The 14,002-nt window shown below is 58.5% G+C and overlaps 2 protein-coding genes across 2 annotated transcripts; one reads left to right on the plus strand and one right to left on the minus strand.

The window, feature by feature from the left end:
• The first annotated feature begins 747 nt into the window (after positions 1-747).
• Positions 748-1,448, plus strand: GPHA2 (glycoprotein hormone subunit alpha 2). The gene is made up of 3 exons (XM_037146440.2): positions 748-850; positions 1,008-1,192; positions 1,304-1,448. Exons 1-3 carry the CDS (start codon positions 748-750, stop codon positions 1,403-1,405), a joined length of 390 nt encoding a protein of 129 aa, XP_037002335.1. The 3' UTR covers positions 1,406-1,448.
• Positions 1,449-1,639: 191 nt separating this feature from the next.
• PPP2R5B (protein phosphatase 2 regulatory subunit B'beta) lies at positions 1,640-9,816 on the minus strand. Its single transcript, XM_037146438.2, has 14 exons — positions 9,488-9,816; positions 8,561-9,019; positions 7,646-7,842; positions 6,942-7,043; positions 6,720-6,812; positions 6,463-6,593; positions 5,282-5,341; positions 5,068-5,176; positions 4,506-4,559; positions 4,381-4,431; positions 4,142-4,261; positions 3,168-3,295; positions 2,841-2,942; positions 1,640-2,428 (listed from the first exon to the last, which is right to left on the minus strand). The coding sequence occupies exons 2-14, from the start codon at positions 8,757-8,759 to the stop codon at positions 2,281-2,283; spliced, it is 1,494 nt and encodes a 497-aa protein (XP_037002333.2). The 5' UTR covers positions 8,760-9,019; positions 9,488-9,816; the 3' UTR covers positions 1,640-2,280.
• Positions 9,817-14,002: the final 4,186 nt, after the last annotated feature.

Consider the following 14,002-nt stretch of genomic DNA (forward strand, 5'->3'; position numbering starts at 1 on the left):
ACACAGCAAAGAGAACCCAGGTGGCCACATCTGGGCCCAATCTGGGCCCCCTTCCTCTACCTCTGCAAGGCCGCCCCCCCCCCCCCCCCCCCCCAGCTCCTAGGCTTTTCTCCACACTTCACTTCCCCAGCCCTGGACAGAGGGGAAGCAGAAAGCAGCAGAAGCCACCCTCCCAGGACTACCCCTCAGCCAAGGGCAGGGGCTCCCAGGTGGGATTGCTCCGAGGCCTCTGGCCAGGCCGCAGCCTGAAAGCCGATCTCCGAGAGGGCGTGGCTTCCAAATTTGGGCAAATAAAAATCTGGAGAAGCAGCACGGGCCGGGCCAGAGACTAGCAGCAGGCACAGGAGCTACTCAGGAAGCCGTTCAGTTCCTGGCCTTGGAAGTGGTAAGCCCCTGGGGCAGAAGGAGCCGTGAGAAGGCCTGGGGTCCTGCAGGCCACGATGGGGCAGATGGAGGGAGGCAGATGTCTGTGCCCCATGTGGTGGCAGAAATGCAAGGGGAAATCACCACGGGGCTGACACACAAGTCACATCCAGAGACAGTGGCTCACACTGACACCCACCTAGAGAGACACAGGCAGACACACATACCCCCAAGGGCAGGTGCAGGGAAAGACAAGCCCCACTCACGGTTCGCCTCACCCCAGTCCGACAGGCCCACCGAGCCTGGCCCATTCACCTGGGAGCAGGCGGCCTGGAAAGAACTCCCCATCCACCTGCAGACGTCCGTCTGCTCACAGCGTCTCAGATGCCCATGGCGTCCTCCCAAACTCTGCTCTCCTGCCTCCTGCTCCTGGTGGTCACTGAAGCCTGGGGTCAGCAGGCGGCCATCCCAGGCTGCCACTTGCACCGTGAGTAACCCTGGGTGCAGAGAGCTGGGTGGGCGCAAAGAGCTGATGTGGGTGGAGGGGCAGACAGCCCCCCAACGGCCCCGCACTGAGGGTACAGGCCACCGGCTAGGCGAGTCTTCGCAGAGGTGCTGTCTACCACTCGCCTGTGTCCTTCTAGCCTTCAACGTGACAGTGCGAAGTGACCGCCAAGGCACCTGCCAGGGCTCCCATGTGGCACAGGCCTGTGTGGGTCACTGCGAGTCCAGCGCCTTCCCTTCCCGGTACTCCGTGCTGGTGGCCAGTGGCTATCGACACAATGTCACCTCTGTCTCTCAATGCTGCACCATCAGTGGCCTGAGGAAGGTGAGGGTGCCCAGCCCCACGGTGGCTCATTGTGGGCTGGGGGTGACAGACGGAACTGGGGTCTGAAGCGGCCTGAGGAAGAGGACTAGAACGTGGACCCCTCACCCACAGGTGAAGGTGCAGCTGCAATGTGGGGGGGACCGGAAGGAGGAGCTAGAGATCTTCACGGCCAGGGCCTGCCAGTGTGACATGTGTCGCCTCTCACGCTTCTAGCCCACCCTTGCCCCGCCTCCCTCCGCATGGTCAGAGGGACCGAGTTGGAGGACTTCGAATCCAGCCTCAGCCTCATTGAAGATGGTGGCTTCCACCCTCTTTAAGATTCAGTGACCGTCACCTCCTGAAAGGAGGGGTGCGTCTGCCTCTTCCCTGTTTCTGCCTGGCCTCCTAAGCAGCCTTTGATCATTTCACTTTCCTCCTGGTCCCCACCCCTTAATAAATAAGCAGTCCTTGAGTTTCTGTCTTTATTAAGTCTACCCCCAGCCAGGGGGAAGGGACAGACCACAGTAACAGTGACCCCACCTTGCCTCAGGACATGGGGAATCTCTTCTGCCTGTGCCCTCACCCCTCCTCCTGCCCAATAAATAAAAAGGGGACAAGAAAGTACAGGGGGAGGGAGGGGAGGGAAGGAGGGTGCCCCAGGCCCAGGACAGCATCTGTGTTGGGGGTGAGCAGGGGAGAATAAATAGACCATGGGGCCCATGGTGGGGTGAGGAAGGACCTCGCGCTGGCACGAGGTGCGGGGTATGAGGAGCTGAGTCCCACTGCCCTTGGCCGGGAGCAGGGGCTGGGGACCTGCTTGCAGTCCAGGGCCCAGCTTCTCAGGGCAGGGAGATCCCTGATGGCAGCTTCCGGTCAAGCTTGCCCTGGTCAAGTCCTGCCACAAGGGCTTGAGAGTTCTGTTGCCAGGACCACCAGCTCCTCTCCTCCTCCCCCACAGTGAAAGCTGCCCACACTGGGCCAGGCAGGGAGCCCTCCAAGCCCACTCTGGTGAGGCCAGGGGTAGGTGTGTGTCTCTCTGGGCCCCTGGGCAGGAGAGGGATGGAGGGACTGATAGCTCTGGGTTGAGTGCCTCCCCTTCCACGGGATCTCTAGCTCTGACCCCCACCGGCGGCCACCTGGGGTGTAAGGCGCTGGAGGGGGGCCTCTTTGGCCCCCTGGGTCCCCTGTAACCGGCGTAGCCGTAGCTCCTCCAGGCCTTGCCACAGCTCCTGACGCTCCCGGGCCTTCTGCTGCTCCCTGGGGAGAGAGGGTGAGGCAGCTCCCCTACCTGCGGCCCTGACTTTGTTCGGTCTAGCCTCCCTCACCACCGCCTCATCTGCAAAGGGACTCTATGGGAACCTTCCCCTCCTGGAAGGTCACTGAGGACAGGCTGGTCCTGGAGCAGATGGGTTAGCCTGGCCCTGAGCAGCAAGAGATTGGGGGGGGGGGGTCAAAGCTCCGTACCTGGAAGGGGCACCTGGGAGGGTGATGGGACAATGCAGTGGGGGGCGGGCAGACGTGGGCCACACTTGCCAGGGATGTAGGGAGGGACTTTAAGTATCTGATCGATCAGATTCGGGGTCATCCTCCTGGGCTCCCTCCAACTATGAGGAAGCACTTCCTCTCTCCTTGTCTCCCCTCCCTCCATGGCCAGGACCCCAGCACTCACTGCTGCTTTTCCAGCTTGTAGGAGGCCGTGAGCTCATCAAACAGCTTCCCATTCATCTCCATGAAGGTCTTGAGCACATTGTAGATTAGAGATACGATGGTTCTTGGCAGGTCAAGGAAGAGGGGTGAGGCAGTGATGACAACTTCAGGCTGGCCCCACCTCCCTCTCCAGGGCTCTGCTCATCCCACTGTCCCAAGCGCAGCAGCCACACACCCCAGGCACTGGCCTTGCCTGCCCCTCAGCTCTCCTCCCACGAGTAACCCCAGGTCTGGACTGGCGGGCCCTGGACCCAGCTTCCGTGGGTTAGATCAAGGCCTGGGCACTCACTGATTCCAGTGCTCCTTGGAGACTTGGTAGAGGGTCCCGAACACAGCAGGCAGCACAGTGTGGCAGTTGTCCTCAATGAGGCTCAGGATATACTCGTTGTTCCAGAAGTACAGAGCCCGCTCTGCAACCTGGGACAGTGAGATGGCAAAGTGAGCGCCCGGCAGGGGCTTCCCTGCATGTGCAAGGACTGGTATCCACCCCAGCCCAAGTCTGGGGCATCCTGCCCTCCACACACCCCCTCTCGGGCTCATCTGTCCCACTGGAGGAAGCAGGAACACCGGATTCGGTGTCTAGTGCTCAGGGCCGAATCCCAGCTCCACTACACACTGGCCACGTGACCTTGGACAAAGCTCCCAACCTCTCGGTCTCAGTTTTCTCATCTGTAAAATGGGGCTAATGATATCTACACCCCGCCCCCCAGGGCTATTGTAAGAATCAAATGAGGTGTATCAAACTGAAGTACCAGAGTCACTGTGAGGGAGAACTGACTTCCACCAGGGTACGGCTCGTGAGAATGGGAGAGAGTCTGCACACGCACATGGAAGAACACTAGTTACAGCCAGCCTCGTGACGGGGGGACCTGGCTGGGCCCTGAAGTGGGACTAATGACACTGAAGGCCACCGACAAGAGGAGAGAAGCAGTGACGGCCACGTGCAGCGCATTATTACACTGCAGTGTACCACATACGTTTACACCGTGCTCTCTGAAGCCTCATCACCACCCTCCGGAGGGACCACTGCTGGCTCACGTTACAGATGAGGGAGCATAATCACACCCAGAGGAGCACAGTGCGCTGCCCAAGGCCCCTCGGCCAGTGGGAAGCTCTACCCAGGCCTCCTCAGTCTAAGTCCAATGTCTCCCCATCACCAGATCCAAGGAGGGTCCAGAGGGTGGAGGGAGCTGTGTTAGGTCAACTGGCCAACCCTCCAAGTCCATTCCCCGGCTCCCACCCTCACCGGTCCCCACCCCATACCTGGAAATGGGGGCTGGACACACAGCGAGCCACCTGCTTGAAGAGGGGCTCCTGGATCTTCACAAACTGGGATGGCTCGATGACGTCAAGAATCTCTTCCATCTCCCCCAGGAACATCACCTGCGGGGGTGGGGAGGACACCGGTCAGCAGTCCCATCCCCCTGCCGCACGCCCGACCGCCCTCCAGAAGCTCAGCTCGCCCAGCCTCCCCCTGGCGCTGGGCCAAGCCGTCTGCGGACCTCCTTCTGGGTGCAGGTTTTCGGCCAGTATTTGAGCAGCCCCCGGATCACCTGTGGGGGCAGAGGCAGAAAAAGGGTCAGACCTGCAGGGGCAGATACTTGCCTCCTCCCCCCGAGGTACTCACATGCTCTGTCAAGGTGGCATCCTTCTCCAGGAACTGCACCACACAGTATGCCAGCTGCAGGGGCGTGGGGGGAGAAGATGGGTCAGGAGAGGACCAGGACAGGGTGCCAGACGCTTGCTTGCTTCCCGTGTCCACTCTCATTCACCAAGCACCTCCTGACAGCCTGGGACACCCCAGGCACCACACTCGGTGTGTGGGGACACAGCGGTGATCCTACAGGGCTAACGTTCAGCAAACCAGTCCTTAAAGATTTTACAGAGGGTTCCACGATCACAATCTGTATCTCAGTCTATGGGAATATAGAAGGCAGGGACTTCGATCCTGCCCAGGGCAGGGTGGAAGGGAGGGGCTGGGAAGGCTTCACAGAGCCGGTGCCTGGCAGCCTTTGAGGGTCATGGCGATGCTCTAAGGTGGACGGAACACAATTAGTGAAGAACAAGGAGGTGAGAGAGGATCCCCCGGATGGGTGACGTAGTGTGGCTGAAACCAGAGTGTCAGGTTGACCCAGGTGGCTGCACCGACTGTCAGCTCTCTGCTGGGCAGGGCCAGGCCTGGGCCTTACCTGGGCGTGAAAGACGGAGAGCGACTTAACAGAGTGCAGGGGAATCAGGACCCGGACCAGGAACTGCTTGTGCTCCGTCTTCAGGGGCAGCGCGAAGCCGTTGATGATGCTGAGGAGGGGGGCAGAAGAGAGGGGGTGGGCTCAGACTGCCAACCAGGCCTCAGTCCCTCCTCCCAGAATGCCGACGTTCAGGCTGAGGCCCAGGGGGAGTCACCTTCCTAAGATCTCTAGCAGCTCAGCCACACCATTGAAGTGCTCGAACTCATAGATGAACCTTCGAGAAGAAGAGAAGGATGCACAGGGCTGAGAGAGACTGGAGCAGGCCCGGCCGCCCCCCCAGCCATCCTACCTGCCCCCCAGACCCTGCACTCGGAGCCAACTCACTCCCAACCCAGAGGCCGTGCTCTCTGCTCGATACCCTACACCAGGCCCCACTGAGAGCCTCTCCCACCCCTGAATCGCCCTCTTCAGCCCAGCCATGGGGTCTGCTCTGGGCCCCAGCTCACACCTCTCTCCTGTGGAGCCTTCCAACTCATGTCTCCCCCAGACCCTAGTCCTCTTTTACCTGGTCCCCACCCAGTCAGCAGGCACCTGGCTGGGCCCCTTCCCTCTTCATGCCTCAACCAAAAGGATGGCAGACACTCAGAGCAGCTGCTCTGTGCTAAGGGCTCTCTAAAGCATCCTGCGAGGCAGGGCCTACTAGATCCACTGTACAGAGGAGGAACTCGGGCTCAGTAGTTCAGTGAAACTCCCCAAAGCTCATAAACTGGGGCTCTCAGGGGCTCCAAGCTCCTGAAGGACCGGGGCCATGGCTCAGCCACTCTGCAACTAATAACGATCAGAGCGAACATGTCGGAGTCCCGGGCTTGGCCCAGGTGCCGTGCTCAGAGCTTCGGAGGCGTCGCCCCATGTCATCTTGACGAATGTCCCTGATACAGCTGTGGCTCCCATTTTAGTGATGAGGAGACTGGGCGAGAGCTTAAACAATTTGCCCAAGAGCTCCTGAACATCTGAGCCCCACTCAAACACAGTCCAGAGCCAGTCCCAACTGCAAGGCCATGCCGGCACTGGTGCTCAACACGTTTGCAGAAAGGATCTTCCCATCGGTCCTTGCGGCTGAGCACAATAGGGGCAAGAGACGTAGGTCCAAGCTCCCCGGACAGACCTAGTCCCTGCAAACCTCTACTTCTTTATCTGTAAAATGGAAAATAACCATCCTTTCTCTGCTGACCTCACTGGCTTTGAATAATCAATATCAAGTAATACATTGCAAGAAAGAACTCAGTAAACCAGAGTCCCACAGGGCTGCCCAGCCTGGCAGCCTGCGCCTCAGTCTCTCCCACGGCACTGCCCCTTCCTCTCCAGGCCTCGGCAGGGCAGGCGGCAGGCACCTACCGGAGGAAGATGTGGCTGCACTGCTTGCGGATATAGGCCCGGAGCCCCAGGAACTTGCCGTAGACCCTGTGCAGGATGGTCTTGAGGTACTCGCGTTCCCGAGGGTCCTCGCTATCAAACAGCTCCAGGAGCTGTAGAACCCAGGGTCAAGGGTCAGGAGAGAGACCATGCCCAGGGAGCTTCCACCCTCTCCCCATGCCCCTCAGTGAGCCTGCCCCCGCCCCGTGGCGCCACCCAGCCTGGGCTCCCCACTTCACCATCAGGACAAACTTTTGATCCACATATCTCTTGGCCACAGAAGGCTGGAAGTCCGGGCTCTCCAAGAAACGCAGGAAAAACTCATATACCAGCTGGGGGAGGGGACAGGCAAAAAGGTGAGTTCGGGAACAGACTCCCCCACTTGCCCTGCCCGATGGCCCTCACCCCCTGCCTCGGATCTTTTTGGAAACTCCGATCCCTGCCTTCCCCAGCCCTCATACCTGCAGATGTGGCCACGAAGGCTCAAGGTTGGGCTCATCCTCTTCAGGGTCAAATTCAGGATTCTCACTGGGTGGCAGAGTCCGGAAGATATTCACTGAGATCTGAGGGACAGAGGCAGGTTCTTTGAGGAAGAGCCCTCGTCCAAAATTCTAATGGGGCTCATCACCTGCCCCAGAGAGCAAGTCACTGCTTGGCAATCACTACCTGAGGACAAAACTCATGGAAGCCCTGGGCCAGGGGCTGGGGACCCAGGGATGGACAAGCCACATCCTTGCCCTCTGTCTGGTGCAGTCCAGAGGGGAAGACGAGATGGAAAGCAGTAAGGTCTGCAGGCACTCTAGCCATCGAAAGGGAGCTTTCTGGTTTGGGCATTGAGCGAGGCTTCATGGAAGAAGCAGCACCTGAGCCAGACACGGCGATAAGGGACTTGGAGCAGGGGCGCGGGGCAGGGGAACGGGGTGCACACCGAGCCTGGCAAGAGGAGAAGCAAAAGCACAAGGTGGGACAGGCCCCGCGGCGCTGAGCAACCTATGCTGGTGGCACTGGCTGGGCGCACTGGAGGCCAGTGCGGAGGGAAGATGTGGGACTTGAGGCCAAGCAGAAAGGACTGGGTTTATTCTCCACACAGGAGCCCACAGGCAGATCAGTCCACGTTCCTGTGCCACCCCCAGCCCTCCCCAGAGGCCGGGTGATGGGTGCTCACCATGCGGATGATGTCTGGGTAGACAGGCTCAATGAGGACCCCCCGGGTGCTCCCCACACACTCCACCAGCTCGTTGAGCGCTGCCCGCTTCACCTCCTTTCCCTTCAGGTCGGCCACACAGTCCAGGAAGTCAAACATCACCCCGCACTGGGCCAGCTTCCGGCTCAGCAGCTCATGCAGCTCCGAGGCTGGCACATCTGGGAAGGAGGGAGGGGCTGAGCCTGGACGAGCCCCATAATTCTTAGGGCAGCAGCATCCCCTGCCCAGACCCCATGCTCTTGTGCCGACCCCATTCCTTCAGAGAGCAAATGACCCCTGTCCCATCCTCCATTCCTGGGGGGGAAGGAGCTTCGTCCCTCCCTCCTAACTCATACTCAGAGGGTGTGATGGCCTCGTCTGAAAGCAAGGTGATGGACCCTGAATACCTGGGCTTTCCACAGGTGCCCCAAACAGCGACCACCTCCCTCTCATAGGTGGTGTGCTCTGTTCCAAGAGCCAGAAGTGGGGTGGAGGGTCAGAGCTGAGGCTCTCTAGGTACCCCCAACACAGCCAGTCAGGCCCCGTGTCCCAGAGGCAGGGAGGCTACATGGTGATCGCAGGGAGCCGCGGGAAACACCTGTTCCAGGACCCTGCCAGCAGCTGGGCTGCTTGTAGCCTCCTGGAACCCAGGCTGTGGGCCCCACCCCTGGCCCTGGTCTGCCCCCCAGGGTGGCACCACCTCTGGAGGCCCCACCTCCAAGAATGACAGGCCAGTCATGCCATGCGTCAGCAGAGAGGGCTGGGGGCAGGGGTCAGCTCTGTCGGTGGAGTCCCTTGCCTGGAAGGGGCTTATCCAAACTCCCTCTGACGGCAGCTGCTTCTCCCCACCCCCTGCAGCTTGGCTTGCGGTGCCCTGGCAGCGGCAGTGGGGCTCACCTTTGAGTAGGGGCAGTGGAGTGAGCTCCTGCTGGTTGCTCTGATAGCGGAACTGAGAAGAACTATGGGAGCGACGAGGCCGGGCCCTGCGGAGGGAACGGCGGGAGAAGCCATCCACCTTGTCCGGTGGGGGCACAGGCGAGAGCCCCGGAGAGGAGGGGCTGGTAGGGGTACTCGCAGGGGGCAGCTTCGTCTCCATGACAGCCAGGCAGTGGTCAAGCCTTCAGAGACCCTGGGGTTCCCGCTCCCGATGGCCCTGGAGGATGCTGAGCGAGAGGTGGCTGACTAACTTGGGCCCATGCTGGAGGGGGGGGCACAACCACAGTCCTGGGCCCCCCCCCAGGGCCTTCGGCAACTGCCCAGTCCTGGGGGGGCAGGCAGGGTAGAGAGGAGGATGGCTCAGGCCTCGAGTCCTTTCTGGGGGTCACGACGAGTCCAGTTGGGGTTCCCACCCTGGCTCTTTGAAAGCGAAGTCAGGGCAGAGAGATCAGAAAGGAAGAAAAAGAGAGAGACAGAGTCAGTTTTTCCAGGAAAGCCAGCGTGCGGGTGAGTGCTGCTCAGTGCCCAAGCCCTCTTTTCCCTCCTGCCTTGCCCAGACCCCAAAGAGAGGTGCAGCCCTTTCCGTGGGAGCCCCGTCCCTCCCTTCACTCAGACTGAATGACCCAGCAGCAAACAACCCCTCTCAGAATAGAGCCTATCTCCCAAGGCAGCTCCTACCTAGATTGGGAACCCCGTTCCTCATCGCTGGCCCCTAACAGAGTGGGACCCCGTTGCTGCCCCACAAATCCCTGCAACCGAAGACTTCCCCAAGAATGGGAATCCTATCCCCATGTCATCTCCCTTCTAGGACCCAGCACCCTCCCCCACCTCAGCTTCTCCTTCCTCACCCCCCAAATCTCATCTGTCTCTCTGTGGGGGGACACTCACTTCTCAGAAGCCCAGACGTTGGGCCCCAGACCCCAGGGGCTGCTCGTGGAGAGAGGGCGGCCGTTCAGAGCTTCTGCACAGCGGTTCCGCTCTGGGTGCTGGGCGGCGGCGCTCCTGGGTTCCCTCTCGGGCTCTGGGAGGGGAGGGGTCAGAGCATGCCCCCCCAGCTCAGCGCCGGGTCTGGGCGCGGGCGCTCAGTGGGCGGGGGGCTGGCCCGGGCAGTGCCCACACCTCTCTGCAAGTCGCGGGACCCAACCCGGCGCAGCGCGTCGCCGCGGGAGCCCCGGTCTGTGCGCACCGGCACCCGCCGCCCAGCTGCTCAGGATGACATCAAGTCACCTCCCCCTTCCAGGCCCGCACCTCCCCGCGGGCGGGGGGGGGCGGGGTAGGGGGGGGCTGCGTCAGGAAGCTCTGGGGGCCGCTGGGAGATGTAGTCTCCATACCGCTTAAAGGGGGGGCGGTGCCAGACTAAAGGGGTAGTCCCGATGAGCACCCAGGGACGGAGACGAGGCAGAGCGGAATGAGGTTCGAATGGTGCTGGGCCCCTAGGTTCTTGGAAGGGAGGCCGCAGAGGGAGAGAGGAGGACTCGGGAGGTTGCACCAGGAAGCTAGGCGTGATGACAGGACAGTGACCGAGGCCCGATACTATGCCAGGCCCCAAGATCTGGCCTGCTCCATTTGTGCCCCAGCTGCTCCATCCCATGGGAACTTGACCCTCACCCCAGACCGCCAGACACTTTACAATCTCCTTGGAAACCGGCACTGGCCTGGTTAATAGTCTTTGGTGAGCCAGTGCCTGCTGGGAGGGGTGTGGCACGCAGGAGGCTGCTGGGAAATGCAGTCCATCCTCAGGCCTGCAGTCCCCCTCCCATTCCTTGCTGTCTAAGGTGACATCATGGGTTGGGGTTTAAAGGGCCAGACTTGGGTGCCAAAGCATCAGAGCTGGAGGTGCTTCCTGGCACTGCCACCACCCCCTGCAGGCAAGCTGGACTGCCTGGGCAGACCTCCCAGCCCCTCTGGGCCTTGAGATGTGGAGTCTCTTATTGAAAAGCCTGTGCAGTCTACGGCCATACTACCCTGAACGCGCCCGATCTCGTCTGAAAAGCCTGTGCAGTGTCCAAGGCACAGATAGCATTCCAGGAGCTGGACATTCCTGCCAGAAGCTCCCTTGGCCCCTTCCTAGGACCCTGGACCCCAATACCCTTTATACCCTCGAACTCCACGTCCCTACACTATGCTGTGAAGTCGCCATCCAGAAGTTTTGCCTGGATGAACAACTAACTAACTGGTCCATGTGAGCAAGAGGATTGGGCAATGAGACCAGACAATTTAGTCAAGGAGGGGGCTGGAACCTGGGGCCCTTTTTGGAGTCCTCCCCACCCTGCCCAGGGCCTCAGTGAGCACCCAGTGCGCCAGTGCAGCCACCCAGCCATCTCCCCTGTTGTTCTGGAGCCTGGGTGTCCAAAGGTGCCCGCCTGCTAGAACAACTGAAAGCCAAGGACCCAATTCAGTGAGGCTGGGATCTAGGACCACACCACTGGAGAGTTGGCCAGTGACCCCTTGCTCTGCACCAGAAATCTGCACCAGGCCTTGTTCATCTGGCCCTTGGCATCCTCGTCTGTCCTTGGAAACGCATAATCTCCCCCTTGCCCAACTCCTAGGCTCAGGAGGTGAAGTCTGCCACATCCCTCCCCTGAAAAAACTGGGGGAGGGCAAGCCACCTTGGAGCCTTCTATAGCCAGGTAAGGATCCCAGGTGCCAGAGGGGAGAAGGCTTTGCTCAAGGTCACACAGCTATTATCAAAAGCTTAAATTAGGGGCCAGACCCCCATCTCCCAGCCTAAGTCAGGAGGGCACCAGCTCCAAGCCCCCTGGGTGTAGTGTCCTGGACTCAAGGTCAAGTTGACAGTGGAGGACTGACCAGTGCTTTGTAGAATGGGGGGCAGTCAGTCTGAGGACTGAGGAACTGAAGGGCGAAGGGCAGACTAAGACTTCCTGCAAGGAGCCCTGGCTGGTGTAGCTCAGTGGATTGAGTGCAGGCCTGTGAACCAAACAACCTCGGTTCAATTCCCAGTCAGGGCACACGCCTGGGTTGCAGGCCAGCTTCCAGCAGGGGACACATGAGAGGCAACCATACATTGATATTTCTCTCCCTCTCTCCTTCCCTTCCCCTCTAAAGATAAATAAATAAAATCTTAAAAAAAAAAAAAAAAAGACTTTCTGCAAGGAGTGATATTTGAACTGGGTCTCAAAATAGATACGGTGTCACCTGGAGGTGCAGATGAAAATTCTTTTTTATCACCTTTATTGAGATAGCGTACGCATTCCAAAAAAACCACCAATTTTGTTGTTTAATGGGTATAGAGCTGCCGGTTTGCAAGACAAAAAAGTTCTCAAGACTGATTGCACAACACTGTGAATGTATTTAACACTATTGAATTACACACTAGGGTTAAGATGGTAAAGTTTATGTTATGTATATTTTACCATAATTTAAACAAGATGCAAAATCCAGCCCTGGCTGGTGTGGCTCAGTGGATTGAGCGCAGGCCTGAGAACAAAGGGGCCGCAGGTTCCGTCCCCAGTCAGGGCACATGCCTGGGTTGCCAGCCATGTCCCCAGTGGGGGGCGCACGGGAGGCAACCACACATTGATGTTTCTCTCCCTCTTTCTCTCTCCTCTCCCCTCTGTCTAAAAATAAGTAAATAAAATATATTTTTTAAAAAGATGGAAAATCCAGGCCCTCTACTACCGTGGACCAAGTTGAAAGTCACACTCCCTTGTTATCTCTTATGATCCTTTCCACACCCGCCTTGATCTCACTGAGCAAATTCCCAGAGGCGCTTCTGGTTGTGCCATCCCTGGGGAAGAGGGAGCCTCCTTCCTCCCAGAGCCCCTGAGGCCTAGAACTCAGGTTCTGCCTGATGAGTCCCCGTCTAACCTAATGTGGGGAGGTCTCCAAGGAACCCCACAAAGCCTGGCCCTTCCCCTTTCCTTTCTGTGGGGAGGGACCACGGCCCCATCGTTCCCCAGACCCCTTGAGTTCTCTGGGGTCCAGTTGTCCAGTGAAAGCTCCCCAGTTCAGTGGGCAGAGCCAGTGTATTTGTTGGGGGGTCTGAACTTAAAGTAGGGCCTGGGAGGGACTTCCTCCCAGAAACACCGCCTTCCCTCCTAAGAGAATTTCGTACCGTTTACCTCGTGAGCACTTTTTGTTCTCTCCTTCGGTTCCTGCTCCAGGCCTGGGCCAGGCTGTGAGATCATTGGGTCTTGGAGTGGATCTCTGTGGCGCTCAAAGAGCTTTGTCTAGGGGAGGCGGCAGAAAAGACCTTTGTGCCCCTCTGCGTCCTGTCTACTCTTCTGCTGTAATGCAGACACTGCATTCTGTGCTGGCCACAGAGAGGGTCAGAGGAGCAGTGGACTCATAGGCACCCGCTCCAGAGAGACGGATGTGGCTCCCAGTCAAGTTACCATGAGAGCCAGACATGGGTGTGGCTTCACGAGAGAGAAGTCGACCAGGGGAGCTGCCACCCCAGATTGGGGACCTGAATATTGGAAATGGTCCTGTGTCCTCCACCTTTGCACATGGTGCGCCCTATTCCCTCTGCAGGGGAACAGTCGCCCCTCCTAGACTGGACACAAGGACATTTCCTACTCTCCAGAATATGCCCTTCTATCGCACTGCCTTTGGGAGGAGAAATGATGCTTTTTCATTCGCTCACTCCACAGGCACTTAGGCAGACAGCCTGTTACCTCTCCTGCAAAACGGGGATGTGGGGGTGTTAATAGTGTCTCCTCTCTCTGCGCAGGGGTGAAGAGCAGATGAGGTAATGCAGTAAAGTGACAAGCCCAGGACATCACACCGGCTCAATTCCTCATGTCTAGTATTTTTTTTAAAGTCATTATTAATTTAATCGACATTTAACGAATGCAACAGTGCCCCTGGTCTGTCATGGGGGACAGGCAAAGCTTGCGAATCATTCCTTAATAAGCATTTTCTCAGTGTCATCCTATCAGCCTGCCTCCTTGAGTGGGGCCTTCCCAGTGTCTTCCAAAATCCTCCTGGAGGCTGTTCCTCAATCCCTTCTAAGAATCCTCCCGCCTGCTACACCCAGCCTCAGATTACAGGAGATGAAACTGCTGGAAGCGTCACCGTGGAGGCTGACTTGCCTGAGGCCACACAGAACTGGGACTGGCATCCAGGCCCTGCCCCGAGGCCAGGACAAATGTCCTTGCTTCAAACCAACTTTTGCCTTTAGATGGCAGTTGAGTCCCCTTGTTCTAGCAAAACTAAAATAAGGCAAAAATAGAATTACAATTACCTCTGGGTATCTCTCAAATCACCCTTCATGTAATGGGGCTTGCGTGACCAACTCAGTAGAGCAGGAGTCTGCAAACTTGTAAAAGGCCAGAAAATAAATGTTTTAGGCTTTGCAGGTCACCGCTGTAGCAAGAAAGCAGCCCTAGACAGTACTTGATTAAATTAACTTGGCTATGTTCCACTAAAACTTTACTAATG

Source organism: Artibeus jamaicensis, unplaced genomic scaffold (genome assembly GCF_021234435.1).
Source record: "Artibeus jamaicensis isolate MK-2021 breed Jamaican fruit bat unplaced genomic scaffold, CSHL_Jam_final scaffold_614, whole genome shotgun sequence".
Lineage (NCBI taxonomy): Eukaryota > Metazoa > Chordata > Mammalia > Chiroptera > Phyllostomidae > Artibeus > Artibeus jamaicensis.

Bases quoted from the DNA above. Each gene is read 5' to 3' on its own strand.
- PPP2R5B (XM_037146438.2), bottom strand. From the start codon at position 8,759: ATGGAGACGAAGCTGCCCCCTGCGAGTACCCCTACCAGCCCCTCCTCT. The intron at 7,044-7,645 runs GTGAGCACCCAT...TCTGTCCCTCAG, and splicing joins ACCCAGACATCATCCGCATG to ATCTCAGTGAATATCTTCCG. The intron at 4,432-4,505 runs GTGAGTACCTCG...CTGCCCCCACAG, and splicing joins ATGCCACCTTGACAGAGCAT to GTGATCCGGGGGCTGCTCAA.
- GPHA2 (XM_037146440.2), top strand. From the start codon at position 748: ATGCCCATGGCGTCCTCCCAAACTCTGCTCTCCTGCCTCCTGCTCCTG. The intron at 851-1,007 runs GTGAGTAACCCT...GTGTCCTTCTAG, and splicing joins CCCAGGCTGCCACTTGCACC to CCTTCAACGTGACAGTGCGA. The intron at 1,193-1,303 runs GTGAGGGTGCCC...CCTCACCCACAG, and splicing joins CCATCAGTGGCCTGAGGAAG to GTGAAGGTGCAGCTGCAATG.